Source organism: Aplysia californica, unplaced genomic scaffold (assembly GCF_000002075.1).
Source record: "Aplysia californica isolate F4 #8 unplaced genomic scaffold, AplCal3.0 scaffold00010, whole genome shotgun sequence".
Classification (NCBI taxonomy): Eukaryota; Metazoa; Mollusca; class Gastropoda; order Aplysiida; family Aplysiidae; genus Aplysia; species Aplysia californica.
In genome coordinates, this window is record NW_004797280.1 from 2,051,277 (window position 1) to 2,077,963 (window position 26,687).

At 38.0% G+C, this 26,687-nt stretch overlaps 1 protein-coding gene across 1 annotated transcript; it reads right to left on the bottom strand.

The window, feature by feature from the left end:
• Window positions 1–2,508: 2,508 nt before the first annotated feature.
• Window positions 2,509–26,685, bottom strand: LOC101852290 (formimidoyltransferase-cyclodeaminase). The gene is made up of 14 exons (XM_005089898.3): window positions 26,464–26,685; window positions 21,462–21,645; window positions 20,729–20,857; window positions 16,592–16,680; window positions 15,702–15,881; window positions 13,017–13,154; window positions 10,981–11,112; window positions 10,233–10,294; window positions 8,341–8,467; window positions 7,616–7,777; window positions 6,399–6,442; window positions 5,393–5,531; window positions 4,757–4,852; window positions 2,509–3,959 (listed from the first exon to the last, which is right to left on the bottom strand). Exons 1-14 carry the CDS (start codon window positions 26,515–26,517, stop codon window positions 3,873–3,875), a joined length of 1,623 nt encoding a protein of 540 aa, XP_005089955.1. The 5' UTR covers window positions 26,518–26,685; the 3' UTR covers window positions 2,509–3,872.
• Window positions 26,686–26,687: the final 2 nt, after the last annotated feature.

Consider the following 26,687-nt stretch of genomic DNA (forward strand, 5'->3'; position numbering starts at 1 on the left):
TTTTAATTTTTTTTTCCCATTCATAAACATGTCCGAAAAACTGTTTGTTTCAAGTACATATACAACAACTGCAATAAAAAAATAAACCAGTCCTTCTGGTAGGAATTTGTTCCCCTCTGTTATATCTCCTATTCCTTTATTTATGCAAGGTCTCTTTACCTTGTCAATGCTAGTAACTATTTTTCTCATAAGAATAAAGCCTGCGATGTTGAATTTCTAACTTTTCCTGACCCTATAATCAAAACACAATTAATAAAACTTGCTTTTCTGCAACAACAAACATCCTGATTACTGTTCAGCTGTTTAATTAAAGCATTATCACCAACTACCATTCAAATGAAGATAAGACTGTAAATGAAGTATATCAACAAGACTGAAGATTGTAAATGAAGTACATCAACAAGACTGAAGATTGTAAATGAAGTACATCAACAACACATATTTCTTTGCTGATAGTCAACAGAAGTTGGAAGGCATTGTGAGAAAATCATCATCATACAAAGGATTAAGACAGTAAACAAAACTTTTTAAAAAATTGCATAGAACCAAATCACCATAAAAGAAGAAAAACAAGGTGAAATTTTAAAATACATATTGGGCAACAAAAAAGAAATTTAAAAAAATATGAATACTTGTGGTTTTCCAAAAACAACACATACATTAATTCGCTTGATGAGCAAATCCCAGTGAGCTTTTCACATAGCAGTTTAAAAACCCCCAGAAAACAAGTTAACAAAGACAAATTAAAAAAGAACAAGACTTGTCTGAGAAGAATAGATAGCACTTCAAGTAGGGACTGAACATTTCCCTTGTGCAAAGAGTACTCAGTGTTTTATATTACCTTAAAAAATGCAACACATTTTGATTTTGTCAGAAAAAAATAAATAGAACTTTGGACTATAAAAAACACAACAAAAAACCTGTTCAAAACAAAGCATTCTCTACTATAGTATAATCCTAACTGATATCGACATGCCTTGGGAAGTGGATTTGATGTCGAGATAAAAATGATGATAAATGAAAATAAAGCCAAAGAGGAAAAAACAAGGGGAGGTCAGCGGTAAAAAGACAACACTACTTTTTTAAGCTGGTTGCTTCCATTGATGGGGGGGGAGTTACAGTACCAAAGACCGAGCGGCGCCTTTTTTTCCCCATTTATGTTCGTGGGCTTCGCCAGGTACCCAGGAAGCATGTCGATAAAGCATAGTGGGCCGAAAAAAGTCGATAAGAGAAATTGTTTAGTGAAGATATTGAAGGAAAAATTTCGTAATTGGAAAATATGTCAAAATGTTGATACATCAGCTGTCGATATAAGTGGATTATACAGTAGGCCTACATAAAGTCTCTACATAAAAAAAAAAGTCTCTGCATACTGTATACCATAATTTTAAACGATGAAAGTAATTTTCTAAACTTATGAACTGAGGATTTCAATTCTTCTGACTAGTACAGTCATGAACTGAAGGTTGCAAAAATGCACTAGATTTTGACAATACAAACCATGCCAACACAAAATACTGTGATAAACAAAGCATGATGAAACTCGATTATTCTAACTAGTAACTGCAGTCTACCCTCTTTATCACTCCACTGGTTCTTGCCACACAAGACACTGAGGCTGTATGGACACCTTCCAGCCTAAGTGACTGGTCACCCACAAGACACTCAAAAAACAATGTAGTCCAATAGCCGTATTTCACCTTTTTATATGATTGAAATGCAATATATAATGAATATGGCAAGGTTAACTGTTTTCAACAGAAAACATTTTGCAGAAAAACCCTCATATACTGGCATAAGTAGCCTATAATTGTTACAGTGGAACAGTTGAGGACTCACACTGAAACTTATACAAAGAACATTCACAATTCTTATAATCAGAATCATCAATTTTTTTCTCATTCTCAACCCTTGCAAGATGAGGAAAAAATGTAATGTAGAAATATCATTTTGAACATTTTGGTCAGAGAGTTGATGCCAACTACTGAACAATCCTACTAATACCATCCCTTTGTAGTAAGAACCAAAAAAAAAGCATCCATCAGAATTAATTTTATCTCTATGCAAAAGAGGGACTTATATTGGTTATGATGATTTGATATGACAAAAAACAACCCAACAAACAAGCATGAGTTGGATAAAGGATGCAAAGATGTGATAAAATGACTACAGTAACGGAAAACATATGGCAGTGAAAAGAGCAAGTCTGTGAAATAAGCAGCCACTTTCTGCTCCATAGTTTCATGATGGAACAAAGACTTTAGTATTTCGTCTACATAGTAAAGTAATCAAGCAACATCACACAGTGTGTAAATGCCTCATTCCTTCTCACTGAAAAATGTATAAGACAACTATGGGATCTATAGGTTTAGGAATGATCCTTTACATCAATATCATCTTGTAAGTTGAAACTTTAATATCAAATATTATGCAAAGAAATATGGCCCAGTTGACTATTTTTAAAATATTCAAAACAACTCAGTTCAAGCATAAAGGAAACAATTTAAAAAAAAATATTTTCAGTAATGGCGGCAAGCTTTTGGAATGCAGATAAAAATGAAATGGCTCCTCAATAAACAACATTTTTAACAGATGTATTTCTCCACCCATTGTACCATATTGCAAGCGACAGAAAGTAAATATGAAACTAATATCGGCACAATTGTTTCCTTAAGACAAACAAAAGAAAACATAAGAAATCAAAGGGTCTAGTCTGGTCCATTTTAAAACTTACAACGCATTCTTTCAATACTGATGCCAATCTGTTCTTGAGTATTTTAAAAATATTTGTTAAAACCCTTTTAGTCATTCTTTTGAACAGCGACTGAACATTTAGATTCTCCACTAGACTTTTCTGCTCATCTTTCAAATACAGAGTATTAAAAAAACCCACATTGTATGGAGAGCTATGTAGTGGCACTGATACAAAATATAAAATAAATGTCATGTGACGTATCTGCCCAAATTTCAAAGACCAATGTAAAGATACACCACAGGTAACTCATTTGGACTCAGAATGTTAGACATTTTCACTTGCTGTGGTGAGCCTGACCATGTTTCACATTTTAAGACATATAATTCTTTTTATTGTAATGTACCTGTCTAGTCAAGTATAAACACTACGCAATTATATTGTTATCAAAGAAGACCTTTACGACTATATTACTTGGACTGACAAGTGAAGAGTTGTCTGTTGTACAGAAGTACTGTAAAAGTTCTGTCTGTAGCAGAGTACTTCAAACTTCTGCATTCTGAAATATCTTTTTAAAATAGCTGCTTGAATGGGTACAGGGTAACCAGTTATTAGGACCTTTTAAAAATACTGTTATATTTTACTGTTTTCAATATTAGATGTAGGCAAAGAACAGCCATTTAAAGCTGAGTGGTATAAAGAGTAGGAGAATTACTTTTCCTCCAATACACAGGTGTGAAATGAAAACTTAAAGAGTAAAAGAGAAAACAGCTGTTGAAAACTAAACAACCTCTGACAGCCATTACATCTTCAAACTTGGATATAATATTCGACCAGAAGTAATGACCTGAGCAATTTTAAGACCTGATAATAAAGATTATGACGATAAAATTTTTTAAAAATGAAACAGTCGCAGCAGTAGTACCACAATCACAATATCGAAGTATCGAGGCAACTTTGTCGGTAAAATATGTCATCAAACTGGTGTCCACAAGCAGCAATCACAATATGGATATCTCACATATATTGTAAACAAATAACGTCAGTTAAGACCGGTGATTACAAAACGGCAGGCATCGATTAAAGTTTTACACAAAATAATAATACTTTTCTAAGGGAACAGTGATCTAACACTGAAATTTCATCAAGCCATATCAACTGGTAAGAAAGAACATTTTGCTCACTCCTTGCGTTCAGACAGGATTTTCAGCACCTCAGCCTTTTCCTTTTGAGCTTTTGCTATAGCAAGATCAATATCACCTTTCACCTGAAATAAAAAGCAAAATGAAATAATCATAAATCAAAATTTAGATTTGTAGTAAATATGGAATGAGACATGCTTAGAGAAAGAATATCATGTGATTAAGTACTGAAACTCCAATTATAAAAAAATGAACAAGTATGTCTGTGCGACCAAAAAAACCCTGAGATTTGCCACTAATTATTATCCGTTATCCAATAGTGTTTTTTCCTGCGTCCACTCAATACCTGTGCTGACATCTTTTCACTACCAAAAGCATATCTTTAAATGAAAAACAAAAATCTACATCGTTCAAAACTTAATCCCTCCTCATGCATATTTTTTGCAACTATAAACGCAAGTTACTTTCTTCTCTGTAATTGTATTCTAATTTGCATATAAATAAAAACTTACATTTGTAACATGAATAATCCTAAATCAGGTTAGAAGAAAAAAGGGTGGATTTGTGAAAAACAGTTATCTTTCTTGTGCTGTAGTGCATCAACTTGAAAGACATTTTGTCATACAACTTGTTTATTTTTATCAGAAGCAACTGAAATCTTATTCAGAATGAAATATTTCAGCCCATTCACAATTCACAGAAAAATAGTATGCGAACTATTCTTACTTTACAAAAATAAGCTTTTCATTGAAGTTAGGCTATAATATTTTTTTATCCAGAATACATTTTTGAGATGTTCAAAGACAAATGGGCCTTCTTCTTCTTAACTCAGAAAAAGGCAAAAAACGTTCTCAATGACCATAAATTCCTTGAAATTGAATTAACTTCATTCTACAATTTCCAATTGTGTTGTGACATGCACCTTGTTGGTGAAATCTGTGTCCTCGATCTGCTCCAGGTTGGTGAGAACATTGTAGTAGGCGCCCCAAACACCTGTCTCAAGGATGTGAGCTCCCGTCTGGAAAACATTACATAGTATTGAAACAACCAGTACTGTACATTGTTACCACATAGGCAATCACTACTTCAGAATGACAAAGTTCTATCTGACATCTCTGGTTGCTTTGAGTTACGAAGACTATGAGGTCAGAAACCAAAGTTATAACTGCTCTGTCAAAATCGTAAGATTATTCAGAATTAATTGTTATCAAGAAATTCCAAGAATTGCATTTTAAAAAGCTTGACATGTTGTGAAACTCAAAAGTTTTGAAGTCAAATTTCTCAAAAACTAGGCTTGGCCAACTGAGAAGATAGAACTTTGTAATTCTGAGATAGCGAAGTGTCAATATGCACTAGTCCAGTTTTGATTTTAAGAGCTAAGATTGAAGACAAGTAAACAAAAATAACAGGTTTTTTACTTTTATTTATTATTAAGCAGTCTGAAATACAGTCAAACCACGTTATACTGCCAACTTCATGCTCCTCCTAAAGTACGCATTAAATCAGAGTTTGACTGTACTTATAGATAAGTATACATGGCAATTGCTCTAAGTCATACCTGGAGGTCAGATTTGCAGTTGATATTGCCAATTTTAGCCATCTCCTTCAAGTGTGGCCACATTTCATTAGCAATCTGAGCCACACACATTGGCACTTGAACAGCAGTCAGCATGCCTTGCCTCATGGCCTCCTCCCTCCTGATGAGGCCAAACAAAACAAGATTGTAACAGACATTTGCACAAAGTTGACCAGAAGAACATTTCAAAGTTAGTCCTAAACAATATATGATGTTTGCCTGTCAAACCAGTAGTCCTGAATTTGATTCCTGCCCGTACCATATTTTCTACACCCCATGATCCTAAAGTAGGTAGATCAAGAATCTAGTCTTGTAAAATAGGGGTGAAAATTTTTTAAAGTCCCATGTGAAAGTTTCATTTCTTATTGATCATTCAGCAGATTGAAAAATAAAAAAGAGAAGACCCTTTGGGTTGGCATCCATGTAAAATCCCAAATTAATCATTATAAAAAAAACCTGAAGCCATTCTTGTCAGTATCAATATTAAGAGTACTTTTGAAAACAGCATGCCAGTCAAGAAACGATGTTATGTTCTATGTAGATAAAATGGCTATGTAGCCTACTTACTTAAAATCAACTGTACTGTAAGATGAAGTTCTAAGCTCTGCCATGGTTACGAAAACAAGAGCACTAAATGTGTTTTGTGCCAAATGGTGGTGTTGGCAAGGAGTAAAAAGTTTTGTTTCTTCTTTAAAACAAATGTTTCTTTATCAAGAGAAAAAAAAACACCTCTACAAAACAAACACGGAGAATCATCCAAGTTCCAAAACAGTGGCAAGGGGGTTCAAGATTCAGTGAGAGCTGATGATGCTACAATTAGCAGATGTTGGAGCAAGAAAATTTCTGTCTTAACTGAAGTCAACACGACCGTAACACTTCAGGACATAGTACATAGTGAGACTAAAACAGCCACTGCTTATAAGCTTAATTCAGCATGCACAGCAAAACACACACAAAAAAAAAAGAGAATAGTATTTAACCCACTCACTCTTTTTTCTCTTCTTCAGTCTTTTTCGGCAACTTTGTTGCAAGCTGTAATACAAAAAGAAGGTGTTCTTGATAAAATAATGGTTGCTAAAGACTAACTGGAAGATAGCATTTTTAGCAAGGAGCAGGTGAATATGATGTCAAGGATATGTTTGTTTTTAGACCGTTAGAAATTCACCTTGAGTACAAAACAAAATGATGAGTGAAGTGAAAATAGAAGTAAGCTTACTTTTATACAACAGTCACTACAAATCAGTGGCAAAAAGTACAATGATTACCAGAAACAGGTAGAGCACTGAGGAATCAAATATGGCTACAGTATGTTTCTATAATCATTTTAACAATGATGCTTCCCTTCTTGCAGCTAAATTGGCAACCAATGGTAGTTTCAAAATATGAGATATAAAAAAAAGTTAAAAGCTTTAAGTCATTCAAAATTCAGGAGATGCTCCTTTTATTTATGATGTAATTCATAGCAGCCAACTTTTCATAACCACAACAGACCCTACCCATGCAGCGGGTCAAGATGGTGGGCACTGGACCAAAAAAAAACCCTTCAAACCCTTTGCATTTTTCTGCAGTCAATACATTCAAACTATTCAAAGCAAACCCGTAACAATAATGTCAGAAATGTTTAGTAAAGATCTCTTCAATTTTCGCATGGGCTTTGTTCTCATTATTAATTGCAAATCCGATCTTGAAAGTTTGTCATTTTTTTCAGTATCAGCAATCCATGATGAACAAAACCAGAAAAATAGAGAATACATATATTTTCTCACACAAAAATGGACTCCCGGACTCAGATTATTAAAAAAAATGTATCAAATGAGTTGTGTTGTTTATATAGGCAACTCATTGGCAGCTATGGATTTGTATGAAGCAAGCAATTTGCTCACCTAGGAAAATGACGAGTTCTGAATTGTTGTTTCTGTGTCAGTATCTAGTATCAGTAGTTTTAATACACATGAAAGTTCACAAAAAAAGAAACCTACCACAACTAATACATTCCTTCAAAAGAACAAAACCAATCATGAGCACAATGGCATACATGTCCATATGGATGACCCAACGCAAAGTCATCTAAAGAAAGATAATATGGAAGTTGTCAACTGTGACAATAGGCTACTTGTATGAGCCAGCAAAATCTTCAGAGCAATTTTACGATGCTTTACTTGAAAGGTGAACAAAGAGGTGGATGATATGAATGCGGCTACATACCATAAATTCACTGAAAGCAGCAGCATCCGCATCAATGAATGGAATCAAGTCTTTCATGCCTTTGTACAGAGGTGGAATCAGGCGTCTCATTTCACCATCTATATTGGAAAACTTGCGGTTACCATAACTCAGGAACCCAACCATGGAACCCAAAGCAGCACCCTAAGAACAAAAAAACAAACAAAAAGAACAAAGACACTTAAGAACAATAAAGATAAGTAATGAATGGTAAGCATAAAAAAGATTTGCCTTTGAAAGCAGTTTTTCTGTCCACCGTAGCTCTCTCTGTGGTGTGTTTAATTTCACATCAGGTTATCGATTTTTGCAAGTATAATCTCCTGTCCCACCACCCCCCCTCCCCTTTTCCCCAAATCATCAACTCAACCCACTGTGAATGATATCTTCAAACAGCCCTCATTATTTTCCAACAAAATCAGATTAAGACCCTTTCACATCATAGTAAGCATGTGAAATTGAAGCAATATTTTTTTTCATTTTTAAAATCAGGGAAGCAGAGATGGAAGCATGAGATAGCAATGTGATACTCATTGCAATTAAATCAACATCTAATCTATAAACAAAAATCAATTCATGAAGAGATATAATGAATGACTGTTATTGAAGATCGAAAAATTAGACAATAACATATTATATACAGGTAGGCCGATGCAAACATATGTGACTTCAGACACCAAAATATGAGGCTGGCCCTTCATTGTTCCTACCAAAGATGAACATAGAGCAGCCACAGAGCCCCCTCCAGGTGATGGTGACCGAGACCCAACAGTCATGATAAAGTCCTTGAGATCCATGCCAACCAGAGCTCCTTCTCTCTCTGGCTGAATCATATACCTATTCAAAGAAAAGAAAACAAGAGCCTTATTCACTCTCTTCAGACATTTTCCTACACAGTCCTGTACAAAGTTATACAAACTACAATCTCAATAATCTTACTCAAAAAACAACACATCAAGAAATTCATCCAGATAGACCAATCATTACAGATATGTGTCAACACCCACATGTACAGGTAAGCTTTACAAAGAAACAGAAGTAAAGTTCAAAGTGGAGAAAAAAACCAAAGAGAAACAAAATTATAATAAGTCAGCTAGAAAGGGCAACACATTAAGTTTAGTTTTAGTTTTAGTAGAGTTTTTACTGCGCTCACAACTGCATAAGATCATATGAGTGCCAAGGGGTGGATGTCAACAAAAAAGTCCATACAGGGAATCAGGCTTACTGTGCTTACCTCTCTAGCTTCAAAAGCACAACGTCTGCTTCGACTATCAAGGCACCCCAGAAATAGTGGGTCACAAGAGTGTGACAAACATACAAAAGAAGTAGAGGAAAAATGATGATAGTAAGGATTGGGAAAGAAAAAGCAGCAGTTCCCCGTTGCAGTTCAAAGTTATGAGCATGACATTGATGGATCAGCCCATTTACAATTCTACTGTGCATAAGAACATGTTACTGTCCCCCCTTTGGGAATGGCCTAAAGACACTTCAGTCAGTAGTATCGCCTCAGGGAGTTGGGCTACACTTTACCTCAAGAAAAAGGAGGTAAAAAATTTAATATAGCATGTGGTGAAGAAGTACTGCTTTGTTCCTCTTCGATTTTTTCTCCTCTTTGAACTTTATTTCTATTTAATTGTATCCTTACTATCATAGCTTACTGGTACCTGTTTCTCTGAGCGCAGTAAGTGTTGACACACATAGCACAAAAACAAACTTCCCTGGTTCTTGTGGTATCTGCGTGCACATTAGAAAATTTACAATCCGCATTACTATTTCATTCCAGAACAACCCTATCATGAGTAATCTCTTTTTCAACTTTATTCTCTCTGTCACATATCAGAAACACATGTTATTATTGTTAACACATTACACCCTAAGGGCCTGGACGGGAAGTCCATTGTTAGATCCTAAGCAAGGGAAAGGAACCCCCAACCCGTGAATACAAGCGTTTAAAAAACAATTTTAGAAATACTAAACAAATTCCAAATATCCTAAAAAAATGAAAGCTCAAAAGTAAAATGAATGTAGTTTCAAAAAAAATAAAACTTTAAGTATGCACAGAATCTTTGAAAAGTTTTAAACTTTAGTTCAATCGGGGAGTCCGACCTGTCACTCTCACTCTCAGCCTCGTGATCGGGTCCTAGATCTAAATTCTAGATTTTCTACATCTGGTCAATCTGAATCGCTCCTAACTATTGCTAGGTTTTCATCAAAATCTGAGTCATCTGATTAGTCATATGCTGGATTTTGCTCAAATACATCGTTATTTCCTTTTTCGAACTCAATTGTGTCACTTTTCAACAAGTCGAGACACCTTCGAAGTGTCGGTAACGCGATTGCACTTCAATCGATTCTAATACTAAAACTACTGGCCTGAAAATTTTTGTTTCGGTATAAAACGAAAGAAAAAACTTTTTGCGATAACTATGCAAATCAAAATCTAGGCCACAGAGTCTCATCAAGGCAAGACTTCGTTTCTAAAGACGCTAGGTCAGCGCGGGTGGTTCCAGGTGAGTTAAGGTGAAGCACGTAAGGAAATTCCTGGGCGATTCCGGGCGAGTAGGGTGTAATGTGTTAAAAAGTTCAATTTGCTAAAACTTACTCAACGATCCTTTCCTTGGGACTGAATGCTCCGAGTGAATTCAGGCCTAATCTATTAATGACCTGAAACAGAAAGGAAATCTTTCAAAATTCCATACCACTACGACATGAATCTGAATCTGTAATTCACCTGAAGGAAAAAAGAAATCTTTCCAGTACACAATACATGCATTTCAGAAATGTGAATTTTAAAAAACCTGTTAACCCTATCCGTACGCCCCGGGGTAATTTTGTAACCCTGGGGTTGTATTGTTCACATTTAAGAATACTTCTAGTACGAAGATCTCTTTGAAACTTCCAGTATTTCTTAAAAAATCATGACAGACTGCTATGCAAAACGTACGGATTGGATTAACGAGTAAATTTCGTCTTTTGAAAGTGATGGCACAGAGTTCCCCACATTGTATGGACATGATAGTAAAATGCAACGTACGGATAGGGTTAAGTCTAAAACTTGTTTTTTTTCTTAAAACTATTTTCTCCGAGACAAAAATACAAGAAATGAATCTACACACACATAACATAGCACGCAATAACAAATTCATTAGCAGCAGTACAGAGTATCACAGTCTTCAGTTTTAGAGGGCTTCTGTGGGCCATCCTCTGAAATCCAGACGATTTCTTGTCTAGATAGAATGAAGAAGAGCAATATTAAAGAAGGAAAATAATGTATTCACCTCAAGTTTTTGCCAAGCTCTAAAGACCTTATGAGGAAAACAAAGATTATTCCCAGCAAATAAAATGCTTACCAGTCTGAGTTTCTGGTCTTCCTCCAAAATGAAGAGGTTTTCAGCCTTCATGTAGTACTCTGCAGTGTCCATCATAGCTTGCAAAGGCACCAGTCCCACTATTTGGGATCCCACAACAGCCAAGTCTAGATCCTAGTGACAGACAAAACATGAACAATAATGTTAAAAATTTCTCCTTATGGTGAAAAAATATTTACTTAGAGGGAAAAAAGAATCTACTTTTATAAATATACAGTTCAGGTAAACTGAAACGTCTTCTTCCATTTGTGAGAGTGTGCTTGCATGTATATGTACATCCATGTTTCACATCCTATGTTTTTCTGTGCTTTATCTTGTTAGTTTAGTTCACAATTCCCTAAACCAGTCGCATCACATATTATACTGACCCACAATGTTCTAAAATCTCTGCCCCCCAAAGTCAAAGTTCTCATCAGCATATTCAGCATGACACCCCCCTCCCGAAATGGAAATGTGAAGAAAGCTGGGATTCAGCAAACACTTAAGAGCAGAAAAGCAAGGGTTTTTTCCAACCAGTGTCTGGCTACAGAAAATTGCTCTAGAAAAACTCAACATGCTTTTCTCCTGTTGTTGACATCAGCACAAGTATCATGACTCATTTTTCTTTGCCTTGTTCTGACTCAGTTTGAGCCTCGCGTAACATAAACTACATGAGCTGCGGACAACAGAACCAAACTGACAACAAGTTCATGGGTGGACACGTGTATGTTTTCGGGTTGTTTTTTTCAGTAAACACTGGAGGCATAAAAAAACTGATGACCTATTATATTTACCTGTAACTGACCTTCTTCATACTTTAAATCCCAAGAATGAACTAGGTATACAGTGGAATTTTCATTTCTAAAAAAAGGAAGAACAGATTGATTCAAAAATACATTTGTGCCTACCTCAATATGACAGTCAAATGAACACTCTGCCATGCCAAGAAAGACATTTAAAGATATAGTTATCTAGTTTAAATAAGGTGCTGTGGTGCAACATTCTAATGATGTTTTTGAGGCAAGGAATTAGTGATTGGGTCAGGAAAAGAATGAATAAAAAAAGGTGAATGTGGGTGTGCATGCTAAGAAACTGTTGAAATAAATGAAGTACAGTTGAACCTGCTTTAATGGAAACCTATATAAAACGGAAACCTTTCTAAACGGAACCTCCCCACTCTCCCCTTGATATATTCCTCTTTAATTACCTGTATAAATCGGAAACCTGTCCAACGTGGAAATGGAAAGAAAAATCCGCTCCCTTCCGAGGGTTTCAGCTGTCTAAGACAGAAAAATGCTTTGCCCATTTAGCTCTGATTTGAAACAAAACTCGCAAGTTTGGTTCCACCGGCTCTAAACCCAACGCCATGGCCATGTCGCTGGGCGAGGAAGGGGAGTAGGAGTGCAATTTGGGCGTAGATGTTACCCCATCATGTGAGCCCTGAGCAATGCAGATGGTCAGGGTAGTGTGGGTGTAAAATCTCATGACTGCCCATGAGAGTACTCGAGTGGCGAGCCACTACAGAAACTTTCCTAGGTAGCCAGAAGCCAGAGGTATGAAATTAGGTTGACCAATACCTGCCGCCCCGATCCTACGGTCGGCTGAGAAAAAAGTTCCTCGAATTGTTATTACATGGCAGTGAGGAGTGGCATTGACTGACTGTGCTTAATACACCGATGGGTGGGCTAAGGGTGGAAGCAAAGGAGATGTCAAACATTTCAGTTTTTAATAGCTCAAATAGTGGTCCTATGAAAGGAGAGCCCTGGTGGTAATTGGATAAGTAAGACTGCGCATGTCATTATCAGAGAGGATAGAAATTGAGAGGTGTGAAGTTTTTACCACTGCTTGCTGATTGGACAAGCGATCCTTGATCCCACCGGCTGGGCCTTTGAATCCCCTCCCCCCCCCCCCCATCTTCCCCTAAATTCCCCTGTCTAAGACGAAATTTTTTTCTGGCTCCCTTGCGATTCCGTCTTAGACAGGTTCGACTGTATTCATTAAAATTGTTAAATATGTTGGGTTTTTTTTAACATGCATACCTTAGCATCCTTGACGCACTCCTCATACACATGATGAATTCCGGTTACTTCATGGTCTGTAATGTTGACAGACACCTGAGCCATATTCGCCTCCTCCAGGTACCAGCCAATGGCCTGCACAGATTTTAGTCTCCCAGGCTGGAAACAAACATAAGTGCCATCACAAAAAAGATCTGAATATTGTATACTATTAAAATATAAATAAGTATATAATTTTTATTGCATGACTCTCAAGCAATTACAATTTTTCTGGTCCAATTGTTAACGAAGTAAATCTGCTTTCTTTTCTCTCCACTTACTAAAAATACAAAGTTTTTCATATGTAATGCTTTTGCATAGCAACACTGAACATTGGCCAATGATCAGACAATAATCTTCAAAAGCACAAATCAAACCTCATAGAAGCACAACATGCACAAAAAATTAAAACAAAAGTGCAAGGCCAACGACTTCAAAATGCATCTTAGGATTTGGTGTCTACCTTCCATTATGTACATTCACATTAACTCATTCGCTACGCCGAGCCGTGGTGGGCGGCGCGGCTAATGTGCTGTCAGTACGCTAAGCCACCCCCGGCGGCTCGAGAACCGATCTTCAATTTTAGCTTAGATTCTATTCCAATCCGCATCCACTGAAAATCGGAAGTTTAGATTCAGTTTTGAAACGCGATTTAATATTTCCACTGAAAATCGGAAGTTTAGATTCAGTTTTGAAACGCGATTTCGTAGTTTATTCGACTTTGTTTTATCTATCATTATTTTGCCCACTAAAGAAGTGTAGGACTCTTTTTTACAATATTGATACGATTGGACTCATATTGCCAATGCACTTTTATTTAGAAGTCAATATTGAGTACGATCTGGTCTCATATTGTCAAAATATGTTTTTCTCCAAAATCAATACTTATTGATGAAATTACCCAAAAGATGCCACTCAAGACATGTATAGATTTATTCCAAATGCAATTCTGAATAATTCCATATTAGATACGAGTGGGTTTTTATCTGTTTGTGATCCTTTTTCAAGATTATTTTTTAAAAAATTTATTTTCAATATCGGATGTTATGATCCAAATGTACAAATATTATGGAATGTATGTAAATAACTGCAAACTTTTCTATATTTTCCAGTTCTATATTCATTTATGGTTGTTTTGATATATCATTTGACTAGGTGCAAGCATATTTTTTGAGTTTCACCAAAGATTATAAAGTTTTTATTTTCAAATTTTATCCACATCCAATCAAAATTGTGTTGCATAATCGCCTCTTACAGGAACCAAAGTTGAAAAATACATAAATGAACATTACAGATGTATTCCACAATCCATACTGAAAATATTGGTATATAATATGTTGATATTTATTTGAATTTGTCGCCCCAAAGACCTTTTAACTGCCCACTAATCATCATCTCATTCGCCCTCCCGAAAAAAATTCGTCCACAAGCCGAAAATAATACGTAGCGAATGAGTCAATGGGAGGCACACAAGGACTATTTTAGTTTTAGTAAGGTTTTATGGCTTTTGCAACTGCATAAGGTAATATGAGCGCCAAGGGGTGGATGTCAGCAGAGAAGTCCAAACGGGGAATCAAGCTTACTCTATTCACCTCTCTAGCCTCAACAGCACAAAGTCTGCTTTGACTATCAAGGCACCCCGGAAATAGCAGTTTACAAGAGAGTGACAAACATACACCAGATGTAGAGGAAAAAATGATGATAGTAAGGATGAGGAAAGAAAAAGCAGTAGTTCCCCCAAAAGTTGTTCCGGCACAGTATGACCATGACATTGATAAATCAACCCATTTAGAATTCTACTGTGAATAAGAATTAATGTCCCCCTTAGGGAAAGGCCTAAAGACAACTTCAGTCAATAGCACTGCCCTGCCCTGGTGGGGGGAGGGGGGGGAGCATACAAGAAATAATGTAAAACCAGATAGCTTTAGGCTCGGATTAAAAGAGCTCCCCTTTCACAGATTTCTAATTCAGCTTTCAAGGAGTAAAAACAATCAAATAAAAAAAATAAAAAATTTCTTGATGATGGATGCAAGATGTGAAAAAGTGATGTCCTGTTCTCATAAATATAACAAAAGATAACATTTGTATAGCGCAAATTCCTGCTCAACAGCAAACTCTCTGCGCTTCACAATCTCAACTATTACCCTAGCAGACCTGATAGCATTCTGAAACAATCTCAACTTCCTGGGAAGCATACAGTGCAAGCTGCCATTTAAAGGTGCTAAAACACTATCATACTGACAAGATCTTTCGCTCTCTATGGCTGGGTACCCATTCCCACCTGAGTGAAATGAGGAAAGTTTGTGTAAAGTGCCTTTCCCAAGGGTACAACGTCAGGCCAACAGCTCCAACCCCCAAACCCGCAATCTCACAATTACGAGTCTGGTAGCCTAACCACTAGACTGTTGAATAATTGTAACAGCTGTATTTCAAAGTATGGACTAGTGGCCTTCAATTCTTTATTGAAATACCACACTATGTCCTTTCACTGAGTTGAGACTTTGTACCTTGCACAGAGATATTTTACGGACTTAAAAATGTCATCTTTCAATCAAAACAAAAAACTAACAAACATTGACAAGAGCAAAACAAACTATTGATACAAAATATTCTTGAAGTAGGCTATCAGGACTGTCCAGTGTCAAAATGGGGATTACCAATCTTTACCTCCTCATCTCCTCTTCCATTTTCACGAATGTTGAGTGCAAGTCTATGTGCCTGTTCCTTTGTAGCCAAAAGGTTCACATTGTATGCAATAAGGAACTTCCTTGCCCCAACTGCTGTAGCACCCCAAGAAGGAATAAAGTCTGTAAGACCATAGTCTGGTCGCCACAATGGATCTTTTAACTGTAAATAAAATAAATGGAGGAAAGCATGTGAGAACATCAAATTCAAAAAGTGCACATTGAAAGCCAAACAGGAGAATGGGTGGGTGTGCAACCCACTGACCATTGTTTACTTATCATAAGATGAACAGAACAGGTATTTATTCATTTGCTGGGATAGTATATATCACCCTTACTTTCTCACAGATGACATACTAGCGGCTGTAATGGTTAGGCACTTTGCTGTCCCATGCAGGAGACCCGAGTTCAATTACCGATTCTGCTGACATGTTGTATCCCTCTCAGACTAGGGTGACCCTGACAGGCAGAGTTTGAGACTCGCCTCCTAAATGAACTAAATTGTGTCAATCGAGGCGTAAAAACACCTACATTACAAAAAAACAATAAAAAAAAAATTATGACATCCACTTTGAAATTTAAAAAGAAAATCAAGATCACCAACAACACTTCCTTGACATGGAGGAAGATGTAAGTTCAAGACTTTTCTGTGAACTAACAAGCAACAATGAGCATGGAATGCAAAGGAATGTAGGGGAGTTTCAAACTATCAATTTTTTAATGTAAATTTCGTTCAGTCTGCAAGTTTCTGCATACAAATTCATCTTCCAAATACCAAATAATAACTTTGTTGATGATCAAGCCAACAGCATTTGCAGCTTAAGCAAGCAAGTAAAGCCAAGCATCACACCTTACAACACTGGGTTGACTTACTTTCTCAGGCAGAGCTTCATATTCCCCAGCTCTAACTTGAGGCAGTGTCTTCCTGTGAGCAGAGGTTGATGCGTCTGCATACAAATACACTGAGGAAGATAATCATGGATGTTTTAGAAAACTCCTCCTCAAAATACATTTCAATAAAATCTGATTTTTGAGTGGCTAGCAGAGTATAATAGATAAGGAATATGATACAATGAAAAAGATAGGAAGCAAGTATAGAAGCGATTATCTAAAGTATGGACTCATTATCTAAAGTATGGACTCATTAAGACATCACAAAGTATTTGATAAATGTATACGGAATGGGAGAAGTACAATTTGTTTAGATCTCAGGTGAAATAAGCTAAGCCTGCCCTGCTAGCTACCCCAATCCATGACTCAGACCACTTTCAACCACCCACTGCAAGTAAGCATTAAAAAAGAGTTAACTTTTTTTTTACAATGACCTGCAAATTTGTATAACACATGAATCAAGTTGAAAATCTGATCAGTAACAATCATTCAGATACCATCTTGAAACAGCAATTCTGTTTGCAGTAAAAACCACAAAAGGGCAAAAAGCAAAATCTGGTCTAGTGGCATAATCTAAAGTGGATTTTATTTGCAGCTTTTAAGTCCAATTGGCAGACCATAAAAAGAACCATAAAGAGGGAACAAAATATGGAGGGATGGGGGGAGGGGGGCACCCGTGTGGTTCTCGGGGCCCTGTCCAAGAGACAGGGGAGCAAAGAATAGGACCACTGTATCCGTACCGCGCATGTCGTAGAAGGCGACTAAGGTCGGTTAGGCAAAGGCTTAGCAGCCCTTTCCCGTAAAACAAAAAGCAGCTACAAAAACACCAACAGAAAAAACAACACGACCGCCAGTTCTGGAAGATGGAGGACTTTCATCACCGAGGAGAGGACAGAATATGGAGTGTAGAATGACGCAGGGTGGTGAAAGCCGAAAGGAAGCCGCCAAGCCGAGAAACCTTCTGTCGACCAGAAGAACCACCAGACTTGGTACCAAGAAATTCAGGAGATCAATAAGGGATGTTAGAGTTTACAGGGGTGCAGACGTAGCTTCGGACCATCATCTGCTCATTTCAACAATCTGACTAAAACTAAAGTGAAGACACGGAATTGTCAATAATCATAGGTACCGGTACAACGTGGAATTTCTGAGAGAGCCATCATCAGGAGAGGAGTTTAAAGTAGCGGTTAAGAACAGATTTCAAGTGTTGGAAACACTAGGCAAGGATAGCAGCGTGGAAGAAACATGGGAGGCAATAAAAGAAGGCTGGACCACTGTGTGTCAAGAGGTACTGGGGAAACAGAAACGTGAGCACAAGCCTTGGACATCGGCCACCACTCTGAGGAAGATAGAAGACAGGAAAAAGAAAAAGGATCAGGTAAACAGGAGCAAGACAAGAGCAGCCAAAGCAAAGGCCCCAGAAGAATACACTAAAGCAATGAAGGAGGTAAAAGTCAGCGTAAGGAAAGACAAAAGAAACTATGTAGATGACCTAGCACGCGAGGCAGAGGAAGCAGCAGGGGCAGGAAACATGAGAGGACTGTATGAAACCACCAAAAAACTTGCAGGCAGGTACAAGAACGCAGATGTGCCAGTGAAGGATAAGGACGGAAAGCTTCTCACAAATCCAGACGAACAGAAAGAACGCTGGAAGGAGCATTCCAAAGAGCTACTGAACAGACCAAGGCCAGAAAAACAGTTGACATTCCACCACCAGAGATTGATCTGGGGGTAAGTGAAGAAAAGCCTAGTTTAGAGGAGATCAAGGAGACGATAAAACACCAGAAAGCAGGCAAGGCAGTCGGCCCAGATGAAATTCCCCCTGAAGTTCTCAAGGCGGATATCGACACTGTGACAGGGATTCTTCATGGTATTATTGGCAAGATACGGGACAGCGAAGAAATTCCACAGAATTGGAGAGAGGGATTGCTCGTGAAACTACCCAAGAAAGGAGACCTGCATGAGTGTAAAAACTAGAGGAATCATGCTCCTGTCCATTCCTGGGAAGATTTTAAGTCGTACCATACTGGAAAGACTGAAGGAAGCCATGGATGCAAAACTAAGAGAGGAGCAGGCAGGATTTAGCAATGACCACGAAAAACCTTTTTTTGCCAGAAAGTGTTTGCAAATATGTGCATTTTGTAGCTGTATCTTCACAGAGCATGGAACTTTTTGAATTTTTGAAATCCATCAATAAACAAAAAAAGTAACAGATTTTTTAATCAATTAATTTCTGGTACACTTTTATATAATGAAAAAAACCCAAAATATGGGACGTTCTTTGGTGAGTTTTGAGACAATATTCGTCATAACTCGCTCATTTCTCGGAGTATTTCAAAGAAACTTGGCAATCCAGTACATTTTCTACTGCAGAATCTAGTCCTGCTTTAAAATTTTTCATAGCTATCCTATTTTTTTTTAGTTATGAAGACGTTTATAGGTAAAAATGTGGCGGTTTTCGGTGCGTTTTGAGACAATGTTTGTCATAGCTCGCCTATTTCTTGGAATATATAAATGAAACTTGGCAGTCTAGTACATTTTTTAATGCAAAATCTAGTCATGCAGTCAGATTTTTAATATCTGTCATACTTTTTGAGTTGTAAAGACATTAACAGGTAAAAAAAAGGCGTTCTTTACAGATTTACAAAGATTATCAGTCATATGTTCTCCCAAAGTCATGATATTTGAATGAAATTTGGCAACATAAAAGGTTCCTCCTTGCCAAGCAATGCTCTGGATCAATTTGTCACAAAAATGTAAGTAGAGAGCTGGATTTATTAGTCTAATAAATCCAGTTCTGTACTAGTAAAAGCATGCATACTTTTGTTATAGAAAATAAGATCGTCTCTGTGTATATCCATTGTTGGACAGTGTCCTATTGTGTGATAGATTAAGATGCGTTCAGATAATATAGTTTACAAGTCATGGGAATATTTCGCATACGTAGGCTACAACTCATACAATAAATGTAACATATTTACACCCCCCCCCCACCTTCTCTCTCTCTCTATCTCTCTCTCTCTCATGCGCGCACACACACACACACACACATGCACTCGCGCGCACTCGCGCGCACTCGCGCACGCACGCGTAAAAGATAACAATGTATAAACGGGACTATCTTCCCAGACTGGACTAAATAAGTACCATACTCTTTAAAAACAATCTTAATGCCTCACTTTTCCAAACAGAGCACACAGGACGAGTCCAAGTGTGTGCTTTCCCAAGAGGGGGGAATAGGCTTCCATAACACAAACACAATACCATACCACTTCTCAAGATGTTTGCTTTTCTGTTTCTATTCTTCTGTCATGCAATCAAGCAAATAAAAATGACTACATCTATTGTATTGTGACTAAAATGCAACAAAAACGCAAGTTATCAAGGCCCCCGTTTAGTTTTCAAGTATCCTTCCCCCCCTTTCCGGTTCACATAAGCGGGACCTCATTTGTAGCGCCCGATGGATGATGACGTCACTCAGTGGTAATTTCCCAGCTGCCGGTCGTTCACCCAGCACGCGCAAATGGCAATGTCGCTTTTTCCCTTAGTTACTACAACATTTTTAAAGATTACGCAAAAACCGCTAAACACAGAACCATGAAATTTTAAGGGAATAAAGAAAAATGGTGTACAATGTATCAGTCAGTTTGACAAATCACAGCTCCGAAAAATCTTCAAAGCGCACCACTTTCGAAACGTTTTCGACTGCTTCTTGGATGGGTACAAAGTTGTCAAACTGCATTCTACGAGATTGACCTCTTTTCTGATTGGCTGCCAAGTTTCATTCATATCCATTCACGAGAAGCGGTGTGAGAGCGAGTTGAAGACAACAACCATTGTGTTAGTGCGTCCCACAAAACACCCCCGCGGCGGGGGCCAAAAATCGGCAGAACAAAACGTGCTCGGCGGGCATTGCTACATTTAGGAAGTTTCCTCATAACTGATTATCAGAATCCTAGCCGTGCGCTCATATGACCTTGTGCAATTGCGAGCGTTATAAAACACTTACCAAATAAAAAAATTATTATCTTTTAAAAAAAGGATCCTAGCCAGTAGCCTTACACACAACTGTCTCAAGTTACCAAAGATTCCATTGCACAGAGACCCTCCACAATTTACCTGGAACGCCAAGTTCAACACACAGTCTCTCCCCAAACTCCTTAGCACATGCAATACAATCTTCCATTGTCACATCCTGGACAGGAATGAAGGGACACACATCCATAGCACCCATTCTAGGATGTTCTCCTGCAATATAAGGTTAAAATAAAAGCAGAATGTCACACAGAGTACAACAAAATCGAAAAACATGCACAAATTTCTACATGATATACCCAGATTCTATCCCTTTCAAGAAAATACAAAATTATTCCTCCTATATTTCAAAAACCACCATGTTTTGCTTTGACTTATTACCTCCCATTTTATTACTGGCCAAAAGGAAGGGGAGGGGGCAATCATAATTCCAAAAGAAATAACAATTCCTGTTGACACAAGTTTTCTAATAGCAATTACTCATTAAAGACCATTGCCAGAGACAAATAAAGTATTTCTCATTATGAATTTTAAAAATACAATGAAATAGACAAAGCACTATCATATATATTTCTTTCTTTTAATACTTTGCCATCTCATCTCGCCGATCGGCAATGTTTACCACCCATTTTTTTTAAAATTTACTCCCAAAATGCCTTTGCCTTTGATGGTAAGGGTTTTTACTATATGAGCCTTGTGATGGCAAAGTGTTAAAGATAGCAGCATTTAAGTTAGTTTTTTAAAGTTTGGGTAAGTCCCTTCATAATCTTACATCAATACAGAATAATAAGGCTATCCCTCAATAAAGACTAAGTACCTTGATGCAGCCTCATGTCAATCAACTGGTAGGCTACTCTTGCAGCGTTAATCGCTCCTTCTATAACAGCATCCGGGCTTCCCACAAAAGTGTATACAGTCCTGTTTGTTGAGGCCCCTGGGTCCACATCAAGGAGGCTGCATCCTGATGTCTGAGCTATGGCAGATGCTATAGCTTCAATAACCTGCAAAAGCCACAAATGAAGTTCGGCGCTGTTAGAAAGTAACATAGTCACATTCTCTCCCAATGACTACTGTGAATGCCATTTCATACCACATACAAAATACAGTCGAACCTGTCATGACGGCCACCTGTACAAACGGCCACTTTCCATTTCCTCCCTTGCGTTTTTGCTGTATAATTTCACTGTGTAAAATGGTCACCTGCCTAACAGGACCAAAGCCACCCTATTTTATCTCCCAAAAACGAAAATAAAACCTATCTAAGAACGACCACGCAAATTCGCCGGGCACTGTCATAAATTATGTACTGGCTCCTGACACTGGATGGGCCATGATAAAATACATTCACGTGTCATTATTGTTAGTCCCTCCAATGTTCAAAAATGTTGGGTAGGTCCCATACAGTCCCATCCACTGTCCAAGTTGACCACCGGGTAACAATAAATTTTCAGCTGCTGGTGAGGGAAGCATGAGGTCCGTCATAACCTACAAGTACAAGCCCCACCCACAACTCAAAACACAAATCATAAGTGAGGTGACCAGTCACTGTTTACCCAATCTTCAACAATAGATGTGAACATGAACTTGCGACAGAAGTGTTGCACGATCTCCAAGACCCATTTGTTTATTTTACCTTCTCTTCCTCGTCTGACTTTTACTTTTCTGATCCTGTAAAATTTAAACTTTATTACAGCAGTCGCAGGACATCATCCCTCTGCGTAAACAAAAATGCTTGATAACAACATCACTGTAGAAATGTTACCCAAGCCTGCAACCAACTCCAGTTTGGAACTCAGAAGAGAACGTTTGACAAAAACAATAAAACTCCCTTCCCCTCATCATCATCTGGTGCCTTGCCGACTGGTGTGGGCGGTCACGGACCTCCACTTCACTCTGTCTTGCGTTGCAGCAATCGTGTCTTGTTCTTGCTGCTCCTAGCCATGTTGTCCAGTATTTTTTTTCCTTCTGTCTGCCTCTGCCTCTCTTTCCATCAAACTTGCCTGTTGTTACAATATTCTCCATGGCTTCTTTCCGCATTGTGTGTCCCTTCCCCTACCACCCCCCAAACCCCCCCCACAAAACAACAATAACAACAAAGCAAAACCAGCAACAACACCCTTACAGCAGTCCAGCCTAAAACTACCTCCGACTGAGACCTCGGAAGGGAATGGTTTACCAAGTTTTCTCCATTTTCATCAGTCCTGCCTAAGACGGCCACCTAGCTTGTCTTAGAGTGATATTACTAAGATTTATTTGATCATCAGAATCACATATATAGGCCTAGGGTGGTCCCCATTACCAGCACCTATTTCAAAAAGATTTTCAAAATAATAATGTCTTGTAAAACATGCTGTTTTCCAATTTAGTCTCAGGCAGGCCGGTTTCTCGCTCATCACTGTAGATCTAGTTGCTAGGTATATATGGGTAGTTTTACGCGCCACCAGTGGCAAGGGTTCAGTTAAAAACCATTAAATATTTTTAAAACTATCTAATTTGCAACAGAAAAGAAATCAATTCGTGTTCAGCACATCCATATAATTAGGCCATAGGTCTGGGGTAAATTTTTACTTTCACTTCCGCACACAGATGCACCGCTACAGGGGTCAAACTGCGTATCGTTTGCTGCAGATCACACATGATATTTAATAAAAAGCCACTAAAACTGTTGAAAATCAATTATTTTCAAGAAAATTTCAAAACATGCCCCCCTGTAACCCCCCAGATTTTCTTTTACCCAGGCCTCCCTGGAACCCCCCGATTGGTCCAAAGCACGTCTATCTCGATTTAGAAAAATCAAATATTTAAAAAACTAGGCTATTAATTTGTGATGGAAGTGAAGTTGATATTCATGTTCAGCCCATAAATATTCAGTAGAAAATGGCCATAACTCATGGTAGCAAGTGTGAGATGGGAGTGAAAGTTAAAAAAATGCCCTATATGGACATCTAACATAGATCTAATCTAATCTAGTCGAGTAGCTGGCCCAACCCACGACCACTTGTCGTATTTTGCTTCTCAGCGGTCTCTCTCGGCAGAATAGGTCAGGCAATCCATGTTCAGGGGCGCTTCAGTATGTAGCAATGACCACGAAAAACCTTTTTTTGCCAGAAAGCGTTTGCAAATAGGTACATTTTGTAGCTTTATCTTCACAGAGCATGGAACTTTTTGAATTTTTTAAATCCATCAATAAATAAAAAAGTTACAAATTTTTTAATCAATTAATTTTTAGTACACTTTTATATATAATGGAAAAAAAACAAAATATGGTACGATCTTTGGTGAGTTTTGAGACAATATTCGTCATAACTCGCTCATTTCTCAGAGTATTTAAAAGAAACTTGGAAACCCAGTACATTTTCTACTGCAGAATCTAGTCCTGCTTTCAGATTTTTCATAGCTATCCTATTTTTTGAGTTATGAAGATGTTTATAGGTAAAAATGTGGCGGTTTTCTGTGCGTTTTGAGACAATATTTGTCATAGCTCGCCTATTTCTTGGAATATGTAAATGAAACTTGGCAGTCTAGTACATTTTTTAATGCAGAATCTAGTCATGCAGTCAGATTTTTAATATCTGTCATACTTTTTGAGTTGTAAAGACATTAACAGGTAAAAAAAAGGCGTTCTTTACAGATTTACAAAGATTATCAGTCATATGTTCTCTCAAAGTCATGATATTTGAATGAAACTTGGTAACATAAAAGGTTCCTCCTTGCCAAGCAATGCTCTGGTTCAATTTGTCACAAAAATGTAAGTAGAGAACTGGATATTAGTCTAATAAATCCAGCTCTGTACTAGTAAAAGCATGCATACTTGTTATAGAAAATAAGATCGTCTCTGTGTATATCCATTGTTGGACGGTGTCCTATTGTGTGGTAGATTAAGATTCGTTTAGATAATATAGTTTACAAGTCATGGGAATATTTCGCATGTGTAGGCTACAATTCATACAATAAATCTTACATATTTACACACCCCTTCTCTCTCTCTCTCTCTCTCTCTCACGCGCGCGCACACAGCCAAAAAAACACATCCACGCGCAGCGTACTCACGCATGCACGCATGAACGATAACAATGTATAAACGGGACTATCTTCCCAGACTGGACTAAATAAGTACCATACTCTTTAATAACAATCTTAATGCCTCACTTTTCCAAACAGAGCACACAGGACGAGTCGAATTGTGTGCTTTCCCAAGAGGGAGGAATAGGCTTTCATAACGCAAACACAATGCCATACCACTTCTCAAGATGTTTGCTTTTCTGTTTCTATTCTTCTGTCATGCAATCAAGCAAATAAAAATGACTACATCTATTGTATTGTGACAAAAATGCAACATAAACGCAAGTTATCAAGGTCCCCGTTTAGTTTTCAAGTATCCTTCCCCCCCTTTCCGGTTCACATAAGCGGACCTCGTTTGTAGCGCAGGAGGCGACCGATGGCTGATGACGTCACTCCACGCGCAAATGGCAATGCCACTTTTTCCCTTAGCTACTCCCACATTTTTAAAGATTACGCGAAAACCGTTGAACACAGAAGCTTGAAATTTTAACGGAATAAAGAAAAATGGTGTACAACGTATCAGTCACTTTGACAAATCACAGCTCCGAAAAATCTTCAAAGCGCACCACATCAACCACTTTCGCAAACGTTTTCGACTGCTTCTAGGATGGGTACAATGTTGTCAAACTGCGTACTACGAAATTGACCTCTTTTCTGATTGGCTGCCAAGTTTCATTCATATCCATTCACGAGAAGTGGCGTGAGAGCGAGTTGAAGACAACAGTTAACCTTTGCGTTAGTGCGTCCCACGAAACACCCCCGCTGCGGGGGCCAAAAATCGGCAGAACAAAACGCGCTCGGTGGGCATTGCTACAGTATGTCAACTTCCGGTTTATACCAGGATATCGTCACTCATTCCAAAACATCATTCGCAGATTTCGCATTGTAACATTTTAATGTTCTGCCCTTGGGGCGACCACACGCCGTCAGCGCGACCGCATACGGAACGGGGCGGGACCATGTGCGCACAGACATAACAGGTGCAAGAAAGTTGTTAGTACACTATTTAAAGGTTAGTATAGCCTAATAATTTCTTGAGCAAATTATGATGAAAACAATTATCTTATAATAAACGAGGGTATAGAGACAAGTGGTCGCGGGTTGGGCCAGCTACTCTCTAATTTTGAAACTGAAGAAAACTTAATAAAGAATGTTTCTGATGCCTTTCACTCCGAACTCTACTGCTGCACTAGCAGACGACTGACGTTCTCGGAAAAGGATAGACCAAAAGTGGAACTAGACAAGGCATGTAACTCTATAAAACAGATTGTACACGAGCTGCACAAAAGGAAAAATGGGGATTCTAACTGGTCGCGCTCGGGGCACGGTCACGCCAATGGCAGATGTCTCTAGATCTAGACTCTAGATCTAGATCTAGATCTAGATAGATCTACTATGTGTCTGAGATGGGAGGGGAAGTAAAAGAATACCCAGACACTAAGACAGCACACTATTCATATTGAACTGACATGAACTGACAAGAAAGCCTAATTCTAGAGTCTTGGCTTTGGTTTATGACGAGCTAGGTACCCCTGCTCTGTGCTGGAGACAGCCGGTGCCGGACAGTGTCCTTGGCCTAGGCTAATTAGATTTAGATTCTAGATTTCTAGATCTAGATCTAGATCTAGATATCTATATCTAGATATCTAGATATATATATTCTAGATCTAATCTAAGTATCTTGATTTGTGTGTGCTTTGCCAAAGTTTTATTTAAGATGTATTTCGTTATTTAAATTTAGTAAGTAGTAAGCCTACCTCTTTATTTCTGCCCTCGGAGAAATTTGGTACGCATTCAACGATTCGTGGCATGGTGATTTCTGATAGCTACTTAGCAGAGAGAAGGAAAAAGTCGTGCAGGCAGATGCAGGGAGCTTCCTCCCAGATTTGAAGATGAACTGGCGATAAGGCACAGCTTTAGTAAGTGGGGCAAGGCTGTCTCCAGCAGTCAGCAGTCAGCTGTGCAGACTCCCAAGAGGAAG